The sequence below is a fragment of the Coregonus clupeaformis genome, chromosome 30 (genome assembly GCF_020615455.1).
Source record: "Coregonus clupeaformis isolate EN_2021a chromosome 30, ASM2061545v1, whole genome shotgun sequence".
NCBI classification, from domain to species: domain Eukaryota; kingdom Metazoa; phylum Chordata; class Actinopteri; order Salmoniformes; family Salmonidae; genus Coregonus; species Coregonus clupeaformis.
Genome location: NC_059221.1, coordinates 1,886,182 through 1,903,259, shown reverse-complemented (window position 1 = coordinate 1,903,259; position 17,078 = coordinate 1,886,182). Strand labels below are relative to the sequence as shown.

Below are 17,078 nucleotides of genomic sequence, written 5' to 3'. Positions count from 1 at the left end.
GGTATGCCAATGACTCAAGTTTTATATTAAGTCTGCAAGCTAGATCCCTGCAAGGTCTCATTGAAGATCGAATTAACTTTTCTGGCCTCTGGACTAAAACCTAATTATGATGTGTATCATATTATGTATTGGATCTTTAAAAAAACACAACCTTTACATTACCCTGCAGTTAACTATAAAATTGGTTGGGGGGGGGTTGGCTGGTTCGTGGCCTGGCGGTTGGGAGCTTGGGCCGGTGGCCGATAGATCGCTGGTTCGGGTCCCCGATCTGACTTGGTGGGAGATCTGTCGACGTGCCCTTGGGCGGGGCGCTTGACCCTGGTTTCTCCTGTGGGTCGCTCTGCATGGGAGTCTGCTAGATGACTGAATGTAATGTAAATGTTGATCGGCTTCACTGCAGGTACATTGTATGTTTTAGTATGTGGTCCTCTGTAGCTCAGCTGGTAGAGCACGGCGCTTGTAACGCCAAGGTAGTGGGTTCGATCCCCGGGACCACCCATACACATAAAAAATGTATGCACGCATGACTTTAAGTAGCTTAGGATAAAAGCGTCTGCTAAATGGCATAATATTATTCAATACAAATAAATAAAAAACACAGACACACATTGGCTTGTGCCACACCTGATCAAATCTGGTGCAGTGTGTCTGCTAACAGTCTGGACTATGGGCCCTGTATGTACGCTGCATTGAGAGATGAACATACAAGCACATATCCACCATCCACAACGTGCTGTGCATATTTCATGTGTTTTAATAATTAAAAAGCCTATTGAACGATTCAAGGGCACTTCAGCATGTGTGTGTGCATGAAACTTCAGACAGAGATGCTCTTTATACATATGGGTCATCCATCAAGATAAGAGAGAGTAAGGCTGATAGATACACAGTAGCCCACCACACATGGCTGCTGTCACATTAACCTGAAGACCGCTGAGCTGGGGAAAATAAGGTGTTTAGGGCCTAGATTCAGCAATAGCAGACACCCGCATAGCGTATGTTTGGCGGTGTAGGAGGTGGAACTGCGTTGAAGCCGTCAAATCGGTGAGCAGCTGCTCTTGCGGTCATTGTCACTAAGCCACACCCGCCTCACTCGTGTTAGAAGTTCAGAATGGGATAATTACACTCAAATTGAAAAATCATTCAACTAAATAATGAGGATTTCTATCATCCTAATCTAGATGTAGATTACATCTCACATTCTAGTGTTCGAACTTGTAAACAAGGATGCATGGGATTTCTGTTAATGCAACCCTCTGCAGGCAATGTCTGCTTTACTGTATGTGCAATTCCGGGAGACACTTGTGGATTTGACAGCTCTAACACAGGTCAACCTCCGACACTGCCAAAACAACTGCTATGCGGATGTTGGTTAATGCGGATCTGATTGAATCGAGCCCTTAGTCTGAGGCACGCTGAAGCAGGCTAATCTCAGTCCCTTGGTGAGAGACTGTAGTTTTACTGGACGTCTTAGTCCATGGTACTCACTGTACTCTAGCATAGTGTGGGTTTCCCCATAGGGGAGTACATGTGATCTTGTAGCTGACCTTTAACCCCAGGCAGTGGGTACCCTCACTGTGAGTTGCAGCAGCTGCGATAGTGGCAGTCTGGGGGCATCCTCGTGGTCATTAGAGCATCTGTCTGTTGTACAGTTTCAATGCCTCCCCGTCATTACCACGGCTACAAGAGATGGAGACTGACCCCCCCAAAATACCCCTGCTCCTGCCCCCCAGCTGGCACCCACCCCCAATCTTCCAGCCTGCCATCTAATTGCCCCTCAGTGCTACCCCCAACCCAAATCTGCCTCTGACCCCTCCTGTTTGCGTATATCCACACCCTTGAATGAACAGCCGGTCAGCTAGCTCTGTCAAGGAACATCAGAAGGCTCCACCATGGTCTCCTTCCCTAGTGGAATTGTTCCCCAGATAGGCCTGCCCACATCTTCCACCCTAGTAACCCTCAAACACACACACACACACACACACACACAAAACCAGCATACTGCAAACAAAGGTCCACCTCAAACACAGGGACATTTCCATCTTTTGAGTAATGTAACAGAAATAAATACTTTCTCCTTGTCTGAAGGGATGTCATGAAAAAGAACACAGGAAGAGGACATTTTTAAAAACAAAAATATCAATATCTATTGTTCGTATTGTAAATTAAGCAAGCTGCTCTAGGTCAATCTCTTATTTTACTTAAAAGCCCTTTCCATACACATATAGAGACATAATGGCGCTATATACATTACATTCTTTATTATACTGCATGGGTACAGGGTAACATTTATCACACGTTGACATTATTTTACAAAATAAAAGTGAAAGGCTGTATATCTGTGTGCTCTGTCATAGTTCATGCTATTCACTCTCCCTCATGCCTCTCCAATCTGCCATTTCTAGTTCCAGCCCCCCACGCCTTCTCTTCCCGCCACATTTCCTTCTACTCCTGCCATCCTCTAACTTCCCACCATCTATACACACACATATATTCACACATTTACATGTTCTTCCTCCAGTACCCTATCTCTACTTCCCTCCAACCCAGATGCTCTGGTCCATCTTTTCTATTCTGCTCTAGTTCCTGTACTCGTCTCCACAATCTCCGATGAGGCTCATGAGGTCACGCGAGCGCTGCAGCACGCTGTCGATGGTGCGCAGGTCTTGCGCTGTGAGCTCCAACTCTGGGCTGCAGCTGCGCAGGCTGTCCTTGATGTGTTCCGCCCCGGCAACACCGAGACGACAGCCCACGATGACTCCGCCCACCGCTGGCCGGTCCAGAACATAGCGGGTAGCCACGTTGGCGATGGAGCAGCTGTGGCCCTGGGCAACCGTGTCCAAGGCAACCAGCAGCTCCTGGAACAGCCCCCATCCTCCCCAGCCGTCAATCACCTTCTTGTACTTACTGAGGGAGGCGGTGTTGAGCTCCGCCCTGCTTGTAGGCTCCGCCTTCCCCAGATAGCGCTCTGAGAGTAGACCACCGGCTAGAGGGGGGACAGAGCGATGGAGGTTCAAAAAGATGGATGAGGGAGGGGGTGGATACAGAAAGAGAGAGAGACAGGGTAAAGATGAGGAAACAGGAAGAGAGGGAAATACATAGAATGTGAGGGAATAGGGTGAAGAGGGGGGCAGAGAAACAGCAGAGATGCATCGTCAGTTTGGTCTCCATCTTAGATCACCACCATTTTATATCACTACACCCCACATGGCAAGAGTCAATATGGAAAGGATTTCTAAAATCGCTAACACTATATTAAATAACGTATTAATTTCAATAATACTAATTACCATAATGCATCAAAAAGTATAAAAGCAAAGCATGCAGTATCTCACAGAATATTTTTCTCTACAATATATCTGCCGAGAGTACGTTATGTTTTTCATTACGGACATATGCGAGAGCGTCAGTCATTTCCGGGCAATATCAGATCAGAATATCAAGTGGTCCTTGATTAGAAGGAGCACTAATTGGTCTGTCTAAAGTTATGTGATTTACGATATAATATTGTAAATCACATAACTTGCAAAAAATAGACCATAACTGGTCACTGAGGTTGCAACAGTAACTGTGAGCTAGCCTGGTCTAGATCTATAGGTCAGATAGGTTGGCTAAACCCCATACAGACCTGGGCCAGGCTAACTGGGACCTAACCCAACCTTTCACCACTGAGTCTCTCAGGGCAGTGACATGAATGCTTGTGCTTCTTCATCCTCTTAAATGGCTCAACCCTAGAGCAGCCAAGTAGCACCAGTAGGAGTAGAGCAGTGGCTGTGATGACCTCAGACCGGTCCTCACCCAGAGTTCCATAGGTAAGGAGCTGGATGCCGTGAGACAGGCAGACAGCCTCCATCTTAGCAGCAGGCCGCTGGTCGATCAGAGAGTACTGCACCTGGAAGGAAACATCACTGGACATTAATACTGGACATACTGAACGTTGATGCAGACTAATGTACTGAACATGCACAGAGATTTCACAATACTCTATAAGGCATAAGGAAATTGCCTCCCATTAAGCTAGTGAGAAAGCGAGAGAAAGAAGGGGCAAACGCATGAGGGAGCAGGCACTGTACCTGGTTACTGGAGATTCCGATCCCTTTGTCTGTGATCTCCTCAAGCCTCTGAGTGTCAAAGTTGGTGAGGGCCAGCTCTCCTGAAGAGTAAGACGACAGAAAACAAGGAGTACATCTAAATTTGACAAACAGGCACAGCTCATCAACAAGTACATAAGGTGCATGGCTGAATGGTGAATCTTAACAATCTTATCACACTAAAAAGTGATGATGTTAGAGCTTGTGTGCATGGGAATAGTAAATGGTTGTATAAGATGACCTACGTATGAGGCCATCCTGCTGCAGATCAGACAGGTGCCCCAGGGCGTGCAGGTATCTATTATCGCTGTAGTCCCACCAGTGGAACTGCACACAGTCCAGAGAATCCACCTGCATACGGGACATGGAACGCTGCAACGCCTTCTCCACAACCTAGTGACAAGACATATTAAAGTTATCTTACCCTGTTATGGCTGGTGAGGGTGCAGGCTTTTGTTTCAGCCAAGTGACATATCTGATTCTATTTTGAGGTGTCTGTTCTGGTTCAGTTAAGGGAGTCTCTCACAGAGCTGAATGTTGTCCTGAGACACTGCCCTATTGTTAACTGGTGGGTGTGATATACAGTATTTAGCTTTCAGATTTGACTGGATGGTGGAGAACTTGTAGGATGATTTTTCCCACACTAGTCTGTATTAAAGACTCACCTTGCGGTCCATTGGTCCAGGTCGTGGCACCCATTTGGTCAAACCCTGCAGGGGTGGTGCAGCATCACACTGAAATGTATTCACAAAATGTACTCAGTCTGGTGGTGTACCACACTTTGTATAATAACATCCTCAGTCCACATAATCCCCTCAAAGATCTCAGACACTTTTCAGTCAGACGTGAGAGACCATATAAATCTCTCCGTTTCACATGTGAGAGCAGAGCAGATGTGTCCAGTTACAGACAGTGTCATGATGAAGGTGATTCAATCCTCAGAGAGGTTGAGTTGGGAAGCATTCTCAGAGGACATTATTCTAGGTGTCAAAACACATCAAGTCAAAACTGTGTGAGATGCATCGTGCCTGGGCACCGACAAGGTCTGAAATCCAATGGAATCAATAAATGAAGATGCAAATAAAATCTTCATATTAAAACCAATGTTAATGGTGAAAATAAAGAGTGTGTGTAAGACATGTGTGTATGACTAAGGCTTGATGTGTAAGGGCTTTTCATGTGTGTGTATGAGTGAGAGAGAATTTACTGATCTTCCATACGCCATCTCTCCCCTGATTCTTGAGCGCGAGACTGAGCAGCCCAAAGGCCGAATATCAACTGTGCTACATTAGCTCCCTCCTGTGCCAATTCAAGGGTGCTGCTCCACTTGCACACACAGATCTGAAATCAATGTTCATATAATCTACAAAAAAATATTTACTTACACTTTTAATCCAATAGGTTCATAATCTGGAGTTTGTGTGGTGTAAATTACAACAACAACTCATACCTGGCTGTTGAAGTGTCCAAAAATCTCCTCTGCTGGTCCATAGATATCTGCCATGTCAAAAGTTGTTAGGCCAGCATCAATATAGGCTTGCATCGCCTGCACTGGAATAGGAAAAGGGGGTTTGATAATAACTGTTAGGGAAATACAAATTGTGCGTAAAAAATGCTATAACAGGCAGCATCATCTAAAAAATTGTTATTATATAGTACCCATTATTCCATTGATACTGTATGGAACTGATGGGCTATAGCTAGAACTGGACAAAATATGGTGTGGGACACTCACTCATGTAAGACATTAGCTAGACACTTAAGGTCTAAAAACGTGTCAACAAATTTGAATTTGGAGTGAACTATTACCATACTTTAAGTTTACCTGCTTTGGGATGATCCACCGGACCATGAGCACCTGATACCTGCCACATGCCGTTCAGGATGCGGCAGATCTCCAAGCCCCCTGCCAGCCTAATTTTGGGCACTTGAGCCATCCTAAAAAATACAGGACAGTAAACACACTGCATTCCATACTAAAATAAACCACTTTCTTGATCAAATGCATTTCAACATTTCGGGGTGTACTTATCTGTTGAACTGACATCATAACTAATCCAGAAAGTAGCTGGTTCATTTCAACTCGACATTCATCATACGGTTGTTGATACGTCCAGCAGCTTAGCTGTTATCAAACTTAACTCCCACGACAAAATATATAACTGGGGTGTGCAACATTTTGGACTAAAATATTATTTACCTTTCTTTGCGATGTAGTTGCTGTGTAGATGGTTTACACAACACAGCCTCTGAGTGTGTTTAGCTAACTACTGCCAACTGTAATAAAAAAAACATTACAAAACATGTTACGCAGTTTACGCAAGGCTCTGTTGTTCTCAACCAATGGTTGGTTTATCAGCGTCTCGTCAGCAACACTAAAAAAGTACTTCGGAAATTTTCGAAATAAAGGTCCCTCACGTAATAGTAGAAATGTGTCAATAACCATTATTTATTCATACTATGTGAAAAATAGTTGTCTAAAAATTAACAATGATTCATTTTTGTTCATATTTAAGTGGCATTTGCATTAAATGTGGGTTCTACAATATGTTCCATGGTCAAATAAATAGCCACAATGCGAATCACTGTATATGGAATAGCCTACATATTGTACATCTCAGCGGTGCAGGCCTACCAATGAGAACTTTTTAAAATACCTACCACTTCTTCATGAATGGAACGTCTCCCATTCGTCAAGAGTCAACATAAACACACTATTATTTGGAGTGGTAAACCTGAACCCTCCAAAATTTGCCTAATCTGACAAAATACACTTCAGTGTATCCTCGCTTATTTCGATGTCAACCTCTCCAGTTACATGTTGCTCATCTGATTCAGTTTTCATAGAGCTTATGATTTCCTCATCTGATAAACCTCTACCACATCTTTCTGTCTCTAAGTGGTAGTATTCATTCCCAATATCTTGGGTGTCTGAGATTTGATTGAGCTGCGCTACTGACACTCCATCATATGAACTCTTAGCTACATCAGGATGAAGATAATATGCATCACCAAGAGCAGGGCAGGGCTCATGATTGGGATATCCATTGCAGTGTGTAATGTAGTGTAGCCTAGTTTTATTTACACCATCCCAGCAGCTCAAAAAAACTTTGCCCTGTGCTTCTCCGAGCACGCACTTCGTATAGCCTAGGCCTACAGCCTAGTATAAACTATGGATCATTTGATTGAGACCACACTAAATATAGGGGCACTAGATATTGCGCGCCCAGCAGTGAATCAGGTATGAGGGGCAGCACATACATTGGCATAAATACATTTCGCTTCGGCACCTTGAATATTTTTCTCTCTATAATCCAATATGTAATTTATAGGCAGGCCTGTAGTGTATTGCATTGGGGCCAACGGAGTGGGTGCACACTTAATGTTGCTGCGGAGCACTGTTGCTGCCATGACACTAAGGATTGGCTTTAACGTACCTCCTAAGAATGTTCACAGACCGCGCGACTGCCCTCTGGAGGTTGATTCTCACCTAATCTCTCTTGGATAGACTACGTAAACATAAATGGTAATCAAGCATTACACGAGACTTTAGTTCTGGGTTAACCGACTGTTAACCTCTCTATATTGCCTCATCTACAGAGATCAAAGAAAATGGGTGAAACGGGTTGAATGTTTCAAGAATATACAGTGAAAAAAAATGCTCAACAGTCTCCATTTGGTTATAGTAATACATTATGCCTGATAGGAGGATAAAATAACACGGGACATATCACTTCTGTTTGGTCTCCCACAGACATACACTGAGTGTACAAAACATTAAGGACACCTGGTCTTTCCATGACAGACTGATCAAGTGAATCCAGAGCTGTGTTAAAATACCCATACTGTATACTACATACTTAATGAGTATATACACTACATACTAAACTCAGCAAAAAAAAAAAGAAATGTCCCCTTTTCAGGACCCTGTCTTTCAAAGATAATTAGTGAAAATCCAAATAACTTCACAGATCTTCATTGTAAAGGGTTTAAACACTGTTTCCCATGCTTGTTCAATGAACCATAAACAATGAATGAACATGCACCTGTGGAACGGTCGTTAAGACACTAACAGCTTATAGACGGTAGGCAACTTAGGACACTAGAGGCCTTTCTACTGACTCTGAAAAACACCAAAAGAAAGATGCCCAGGGTCCCTGCTCATCTGCGTGAACATGCCTTAAGGCATGCTGCAAGGAGGCACGAGGACTACAGATGTGGCCAGGGCAATAAATTGTAATGTCCATACTGTGAGACGCCTAAGACAGCGCTACAGGACGGGAGACAGGACGGACAGCTGATCGTCCTTGCAGTGGCAGACCACGTGTAACAACACCTGCACAGGATCGGTACATCCGAACATCACACCTGCGGGACAGGTACAGGATGGCAACAACAACTGCCTGAGTTACACCAGGAACGCACAATCCCTCCATCAGTGTTCAGACTGTCCGCAATAGGCTGAGAGAGGCTGGACTGAGGGCTTGTAGGCCTGTTGTAAGGCAGGTCCTCACCAGACATCACCGGCAATAACATTGCCTATGGGCACAAACCCACCGTCGCTGGACCAGACAGGACTGGCAAAAAGTGCTCTTGACTGACGAGTCGCGGTTTTGTCTCACCAGGGGTGATGGTCGGATTTGCGTTTATCGTCGAAGGAATGAGCGTTACACCGAGGCCTGTACTCTAGAGCGGGATCGATTTGGAGGTGGAGGGTCCGTCATGGTCTGGGGCGGGGTGTCACAGCATCATCAGACTGAGCTTGTTGTCATTGCAGGCAATCTCAATGCTGTGCGTTACAGGGAAGACATCCTCCTCCCTCATGTGGTACACTTCCTGCAGGCTCTTCCTGACATGACCCTCCAGCATGACAATGCCACCAGCCATACTGCTTGTTCTGTGCGTGATTTCCTGCAAGTCAGGAATGTCAGTGTTCTGCCATGGCCAGCGAAGAGCCCGGATCTCAATCCCATTGAGCACGTCTGGGACCTGTTGGATCGGAGGGTGAGGGCTAGGGGCATTCCCCCAAAAAATTTCCGGCAACTTGCAGGTCCCTTGGTGGAAGAGTGGGGTAACATCTCACAGCAAGAACTGGCAAATATGGTGCAGTCCATGAGGAGGAGATGCACTGCAGTAAATCCAGAGCGTTGTCAGATTGTCCGTTCATAAATTCAGAGCCTTTCACTCTCGGAGCATTCAGAGCACACACTGGACGCTCTGGCCGAGGAGTAGGGTTGATCCGAGCGTTCCACGGCAGTCAAGCACCCAAGCTGACTGGCTAACGTTGGCTAGCTACTTCCAGACACAAAAGAGAGAACATCTCACGTTTACTGACACCGGCATATTCAACAGGTGTTCAGCGTTCTTAAATTCATCAGTTATTCTGCGCAAGAGTGCTCTGAAATCGGAGTAGATAGCCAGAATTAACAATGTCCATTGAAACGCACAACGACTATACCACTTAGCTAAGAATGATGTGAATAATCAAGTCAAACGTTTGGTAGTTAGTTAGATAGCAGATAGTTAATACACTGCCTGGCAAGTTCGATGTATTAGTAGCCAACTAACGTTAGGTAACTAGCTAACTGGTACATACTGCTGTAATGCTATGCGGTTCGTAAGGATAGCGTAGCTAACAAATTGTCAGCCAACATGTAATGTAACTTATTTGAAAAGTCATTACGTCGCTCGACATTTTCTTAACATTTGTCATAATTAGTTAAAGCAATGAATCCGCTCTCGTCGGACTTCTGCTGCATATTTTCTGCAATTTTCTTAAAAACTCAATATTAGGAAGCTCCTAATGTTTTGTACACGCAGTGTTGGTGAGGTTGTGCAAATAGAGTAACAGTCAAGGACATGGCATTCTTACCACCTCTGGAGGTTCAGGCTCTGAGTCTAATACAACATCACAACGGAAATCCACCTGCAAGCAAAGATAACCTAGGTTATCAAACAAGAACCACTATATTCAAACCGCCACAATTTACCTTGAGTACACAAAGCATATACAGGTACCTCTGTTTTTTGTTCAAGTAAATCAAATTAGTTAAACGTGAGAAATACAAATGGCTAACCTTGCCCTGCTCCAAAGTAATGGGTGATGGGTTAGTTGAACCATGGTGCTTGTTAGTATGTGAAGAATACACAGGGCTGACCTCGCCCTGCTCCAGAGTAGTGGGTAGTAGTGGGCTCCCGTCATTGTCCATAATATGCTCCCATCTCTACTTTACGTTTGATGGTTGAGTTCCAGTGGTTTTTCACAGCATTGTCAGTCCTGTCAGAGGTAGAAATGTACAAATCTTGCTAGGTCAACATACAGTGAGGGAAAAAAGTATTTGATCCCCTGCTGATTTTGTACGTTTGCCCACTGACAAAAATATGATCAGTCTATCATTTAATGGTAGGTGTTTTTGAACAGTGAGAGACAGAATAACAACAAAAAAATCCAGAAAGACGCATGTCAAAAATGTCCTACATTGATTTGCATTTTAATGAGGGAAATAAGTATTTGACCCCCTCTCAATCAGAAAGATTTCTGGCTCCCAGGTGTCTTTTATACAGGTAACGAGCTGAGATTAGGAGCACACTCTTAAAGGGAGTGCTCCTAATCTCAGCTTGTTACCTGTATAAAAAGACACCTGTCCACAGAAGCAATCAATCAGATTCCAAACTCTCCACCATGGCCAAGACCAAAGAGCTCTCCAAGGATGTCAGGGACAAGATTGTAGACCTACACAAGGCTGGAATGGGCTACAAGACCATCGCCAAGCAGCTTGGTGAGAAGGTGACAACAGTTGGTGCGATTATTCGCAAATGGAAGAAACACAAAATAACTGTCAATCTCCCTCTGCCTGGGGCTCCATGCAAGATCTCACCTCGTGGAGTTGCAATGATCATAAGAACGGTGAGGAATCAGCCCAGAACTACACAGGAGGATCTTGTCAATTATCTCAAGGCAGCTGGGACCATAGTCACCAAGAAAACAATTGGTAACAAACTACGCCGTGAAGTACTGAAATCCTGCAGTGCCCGCAAGGTCCCCGTGCTCAAGAAAGCACAAATACATGCCCATCTGAAGTTTGCCAATTAACATCTGAATGAATCAGAGGAGAACTGGGTGAAAGTGTTGTGGTCAGATGAGACCAAAATGGAGCTCTTTGGCATCAACTCAACGTGTTTTGAGGAGGAGGAATACCGTCTATGACCCCAAGAACACCATCCCCACCGTCAAACATGGAGGTGGAAACATTATGCTTTGGGGGTGTTTTTCTGCTAAGGGGACAGGACAACTTCACCGCATCAAAGGGACGATGGACGGGGCCATGTACCGTCAAATCTTGGGTGAGAACCTCCTTCCCTCAGCCAGGGCATTGAAAATGGGTATTCCAGCATGACAATGACCCAAAACACACGGCCAAGGCAACAAAGGAGTGGCTCAAGAAGAAGCACATTAAGGTCCTGGAGTGGCCTAGCCAGTCTCCAGACCTTAATCCCATAAAAAATCTGTGGAGGGAGCTGAAGGTTCGAGTTGCCAAACGTCAGCCACGGAATCTTAATGACTTGGAGAAGATCTAAAAAGAGGAGTGGGACAAAATCCCTCCAGAGATGTGTGCAAACCTGGTGGCCAACTACAAGAAACGTCTGACCTCTGTGATTGCCAACAAGGGTTTTGCCACCAAGTACTAAGTCATGTTTTGCAGAGGGGTCAAATACTTATTTCCCTCATTAAAATGCAAATCAATTTATAAAATTTTTAACATGTGTTTTTCTGGATTGTTTTGTTGTTATTCTGTCTCTCACTGTTCAAATAAACCTACCATTAAAATTATAGACTGATAATTTCTTTGTCAGTGGGCAAACGTACAAAATCAGCAGGGGATCAAATACTTTTTTCCCCCTCACTGTAGGATCTGAATGCGACCCATTTCATTGCATGTGGCAGGATTTGACATTATAATGATTAATGATGACCCGCGGGCCAATAAAAACATGTCTGGCCCAGTTGATCTCGACAGCCACTGGCTCGATCAACATTTTACGCGCATTTTGGCTGTTCAGTTTGAGATCTCTGTGCACTGCTGCGATCTTCCATTGAAAACTACTGGGGCAGCATCGGATTCCGCACCACATTATTGAAAACACATGCTTAAAAGTCTGGCTATTTGAGCAATATGATTGGCTGTTCATTCAAGCACCACCAAGAGTCATAACTTCTTGAAATCAGAGCACAGCATAACTAGTTAAATATTACTAGACTTAGCTAAAATTATTTCGTTTTATTCATTTATATTATGCAGCTTTTAATACATACCATATTAAAATGTTGCCTATGCGTAGTTGAATAATAGACACAGCACCCTAACGTATGAGCCCTGCATGACCCCAATGCATTTAAACTGTAGATTTTGGGTCAACTGACGTGACCGGGTCAACTAGCCTAATGGGCCAGTGATGAAAAACGTTAATGTTACACCCTGCTGTGGCAAATTACCTTCCAGATAGCAGCTTGGCGATCTCAGCCCAGCGGTTCCCCAGGACGCAGTGGGCTTTGTAGATGATCAGGTCTTCCTCTGGGGTCCATGAGGACTTCTTAACGTCCGGGTTGAGGTGGTTGTGCCAGCGCTCCCTGCACTGCTTCCCAAGGCGGCCCTTCAGGTGCTTGGCCACCATCGCCCACTGTTTGGTCCCATATTTACTCACCAGCTCAATGACCCACAGAGAGACAAGGATGAAAGAAGGGGAAGGATAACTATTGGGCTGTGGAAATAATTTTCCTCTAAGGACAGTAAACCATCTGTCTGTCTGTCTGTATAATGACATTGGCTTGTTGATGCTCACCTTGTCATCCTCCTTCTTGGTCCAAGTACCCTTGATTATATCTGGATCCAGAGCCTTCATATAGCGGTGCATACATTGGTACTCTGTGCGTCCCTAGAGGAAATAAACTTTTGTAAGGTTTTACACAGATAAGGCTCTTATTCATAGTATCAATCCTAATAGGAAAAAATAGGACTATAATTATCTTCTACAATTCAGCCATATAGCCTGTACTATATCTGTCCCCAATACTCACTGGTAGGAAGCTGACAATAGTTTTCCAGTCACTTTTTCCAAAGTTGTGCACCAGGATCTTTAGATTATCATCCTACAAGTACAAGAGAAAACAACTTAGAGAAAATACCACTGCACCTGCTAACTACAGAGCAGCTGCTACTATTCTACTCACTCTTTATAGCACTTTTAGATTAGTCAGAGCTGAGAGCCTCTGGTTAGTGTTTAGGTTACAGAGGACTGTATACAAGTATAGGAGGCCATTTTAGAGTTATGGGACAAGAGCTCAAGTTAAGTCCAGATCAATCACTCACCTCCTCATGTGTCCACTTCACTTTAACTTTACAACTCTCCCTCTGTTCCGCCACATCAGAGTCTGTGTCAACACACAGCATCTCGTCTCCATCGTCACTCTGCATGCTGCAAATAAACAGGTAGAAAAAGACAAGAAGGAGAGACCAGAGGAAGGCATAAAACTCTAGCACACCTGGATTCAATCTAATTTGATGTTTAAGTGAGACATGGATGTGCCTATCAATTATAAAGTTTCTTCACAGCTGCTATCACTTACCAGTCATACCAGCTGCTTTATTGAGCTGAACCTATTTCATGTGAGCTGCCTTGTTTAAACTGCAGGCCTTAATGCTCAAATCAGTTTTGCTTTTCAAATCCATTTTGGGATACTGACTGTCCAAACAACAAGTTACAAGTGACCAAATTGGATTTGTGTGTGTTCAGACAGCAGTAATTTGCTGACATGGCAACGGTAGTTGTCATTGTAAAGACCAGTGTGTGTGCAGGGTTATTTTTGTATTTATTAGGGATCCCCATTAGCTAATTTTTTTTAAACACTTGAGGGCAAATCAATCAGATTTGACCAGACAAGTTGCATGGCCAGAAATCAGATTTGTATCTGACTTCAAACCACCTACGATGGTGGTTTGAAATGTGGCTTGAAATATCCAATTCCATGTGGCTTTTGGCTGTTCAGACTGCCGGAAAACGAACAGATTCTAATCGGATATGCAATTGCTATTTTTTTGAGTCACTTCAAACTGCCAATGTGAACAAGGCTTTATTAAGAGATGTCTTGACTTAATATGACAGTATCGTCTCTCTACCACAAGGTTTGGACATGTAGAACGCGTGGTAATTTAGAACGATAGACCGATTACGTCTCTCACAGATGGTATGATGTCCCTAATGACGGTCGGTACAGCGCCGACATTCAGCCTGAGCCTGTCCAAGAAACCAGCCTTCCACATGTGGGGCGGCAGGTAGCTTAGTGGTTAAGAGCGTTTTGCCAGTAACCGAAAGGTCGCTGGTTCTAATCCCCGAGCCGACTAGGTGAAAAATATGTCGATGTGCCTTTGAGCAACGCACTTAACCCTAACTGCTCCTGTAAGTCTCTGGATAAGAGCGTCTGCTAAATGACTAAAATGTAAATGTATCACTCAGTCGTTCGGGACAAAGTGATCACTACACATGGTTGTTGTAACGCTTCGTTTCCCCACAACAAAGTTAGGCCGGTTGATTCTGACAAAGTTGTCCCACTTTTTACAAAGTTCAAGGTCATTCGGCCAAAAGTAACCCTCTCCTTAAAAAATACACCCTTTACCAATGCAATGACAATACATCTTTACCTTTTAAAAAGCTATTTGGACTACATAAAAATAAAATACTGCAGTTGGCCTACCTCGTGCATCTAACTATGTATGTTGAAACATGAATTACTGTCAAAGTTGCTCAATTCAAATCTGGCATTAGGAACAAAAGAGGTCAACACGACTTCTAAGATATACTAGTTATTTTAATTAATGCAAAAACCTTCAATGGTAAATATGATGTTTCGTATATAGGGGCTCTCTGAAATACCTCGCAGGGCACCCCAGAGAACTAATCCATTGTTCTAGGATCTTGCTCAAATACTCTGACAGAGAGAGTTTCCCACCTCTCTGCTGGCCAATTAGAGTAAAGACTTGAGCGTGGTTTAGACTTACTCAGCCAATCTGTTGATGCACCCCTGTTGCCAGCCTCTTCTGTTACCAGGCATACGTTTATCATAACAACCTGTCATAGTGAGAAGAGCCAGCTCCCTTAGACACCATTCCTACGTCCAAGGAAGGTTCACAGATCACAAAGAACCAGTATAGTCTAGCATTTGGAGACACAAATCCTAATCTCATTTTACCCCCTAAAACAGCTCTTCACATCAATCACAGCTTGCCAGGTGTCACAACCTACATTAGCCCAGTCAAGAATGCATTCTTTCTAAATTAGTCATCCCATCAATTTAGGAGAATAATAAATCCCCAAGAATCCCCCTTTTCACACCTACTAAGGTGTGATTCAAAAAATAAGAAAACACAGGGTGTCATTCATTATAATACAATACAAACAAAAATAATCACACTTTTATTAATAGGCCATAATGATACTAAAAAATTAAAACCCTCAGTCCATCTACACCCAACTTGCAAATTGTTACCAGTCATCAAAGAACTTCAAACCATCACATAAGGAAAGACAAACATTCACATGGTTAACTTGATTGATAAAGCATAAAACACAAACAGAGAAGTACATTTTGGCCCCCTTTAGACACCCTCTAGTGTCACTCCACCAAGCCTGGTAGGTCATATCCTCCATTCCTAGGTTGGAGTCCAGGATTGGGCCGTATCTCACCATCTGTTGGGAAACCACCTTCTCCATCTCCTTTCTCACCAAACCTCAGACACAGGAAATAAGACAACATCCACAAAGAACAAGTATACCCATAGAAGCTATAACTTCACCCAGAATAGTTACAACAATAGTTTTCCATTTACCAAATATGTTATCAAACCAACCGTTTATGGAGCTATCAATACCAGAGTTCTCAGCCAGTTCGTTCGTCAGCATAGTTACTCCCTGAAGCTCTTTTGTTACGGACCCGTCCGGTGCTATATTGTTTGAGGATGAAAATACAGCACATATATCCAAACAGAACACAAACTCCGCCCCGCTCAGCCAAAAGCATATCTAAAGCTATTCTATTCTGCCATGTCATTAAGCTAGTTGCCGCTGTCTGCTCAGCTAATCCCTTTAATGCATCACGAGTGTGGTTTATAAATCTTTGCTGGTTATAGTAAATATAATTCATCCAATCTACGTTTTTATTAATTGTTGACCACCAAAAAAACTTGATTCAAACTCAGCTGTGATCTGATTCCTAGCTTTGAATTGTTCTGGTACCCCTAGAGGTACTCCTATCCCATCAAAGGATCCTTTCATCAAAGGATCCCGGGAGGAGGTCCTACTTTCTACGTGACAACTCACCAGTCTCTGACACGTTTGATTATTTGCGTATGTAGGTGAATTCACAATCAGTTATCACCACACAACCATCAGATGTCAGCACGGGCCTGGTTTTGGTTCCTAAAATCCTCTGGCTGCAACAAAGAGGAGAGATTAGTCATGGTCTCTTTTAGTTGTGATATTCTCTGTGTAGGAGCAGGAGCTAAGATGCCCTACTCTGTATCCTATTTTACTAGTCCTAGAAAAACAATTAGAATCCCCTGAGACTTCAAACATAGGCAACCTAGGTCGGAATGACTTTGTTATCGGGGTATACAGATAGTTCAAGTTACTACAAGACTCTTTCACCACATTCCCAGGTGGCTTGCATGGAGGATAAACCTGTTTTTGCGTACTTCAGACTTTCAGACAGTACCTACCCTTCTATGGGTCGCACTGCCATTTCTGGTAATTCCCTACTTTCACAATACTACACCTGTCCCTAAACTGTGTATGGAGATTTACATATCCCCCCCCTCGGTATGAGCAACTACATAATCCCAGGATGTACATGGTGACATACATATGGTGATGTCCTCCCCTAAAGTCCCTAGTACTTCCCCTTTCCCTACATCTAGCTGTCTCCTATGCCTTCGT

At 43.7% G+C, this 17,078-nt stretch overlaps 2 protein-coding genes across 2 annotated transcripts; both read right to left on the bottom strand.

Annotated features, from left to right (window-relative positions):
* Window positions 1-2,246: 2,246 nt before the first annotated feature.
* On the bottom strand, window positions 2,247-6,421 carry LOC121546548 (uncharacterized oxidoreductase At1g06690, chloroplastic). The gene is made up of 8 exons (XM_041857801.2): window positions 6,292-6,421; window positions 5,917-6,029; window positions 5,542-5,642; window positions 4,757-4,825; window positions 4,337-4,484; window positions 4,074-4,153; window positions 3,799-3,892; window positions 2,247-2,986 (listed from the first exon to the last, which is right to left on the bottom strand). Exons 2-8 carry the CDS (start codon window positions 6,026-6,028, stop codon window positions 2,580-2,582), a joined length of 1,011 nt encoding a protein of 336 aa, XP_041713735.1. The 5' UTR covers window position 6,029; window positions 6,292-6,421; the 3' UTR covers window positions 2,247-2,579.
* A 3,868-nt stretch (window positions 6,422-10,289) lies between these two features.
* Window positions 10,290-13,564, bottom strand: LOC121546449 (myb-related protein B-like). The gene is made up of 5 exons (XM_041857728.1): window positions 13,460-13,564; window positions 13,168-13,239; window positions 12,934-13,025; window positions 12,586-12,807; window positions 10,290-10,368 (listed from the first exon to the last, which is right to left on the bottom strand). The coding sequence occupies exons 1-5, from the start codon at window positions 13,562-13,564 to the stop codon at window positions 10,290-10,292; spliced, it is 570 nt and encodes a 189-aa protein (XP_041713662.1).
* Window positions 13,565-17,078: the final 3,514 nt, after the last annotated feature.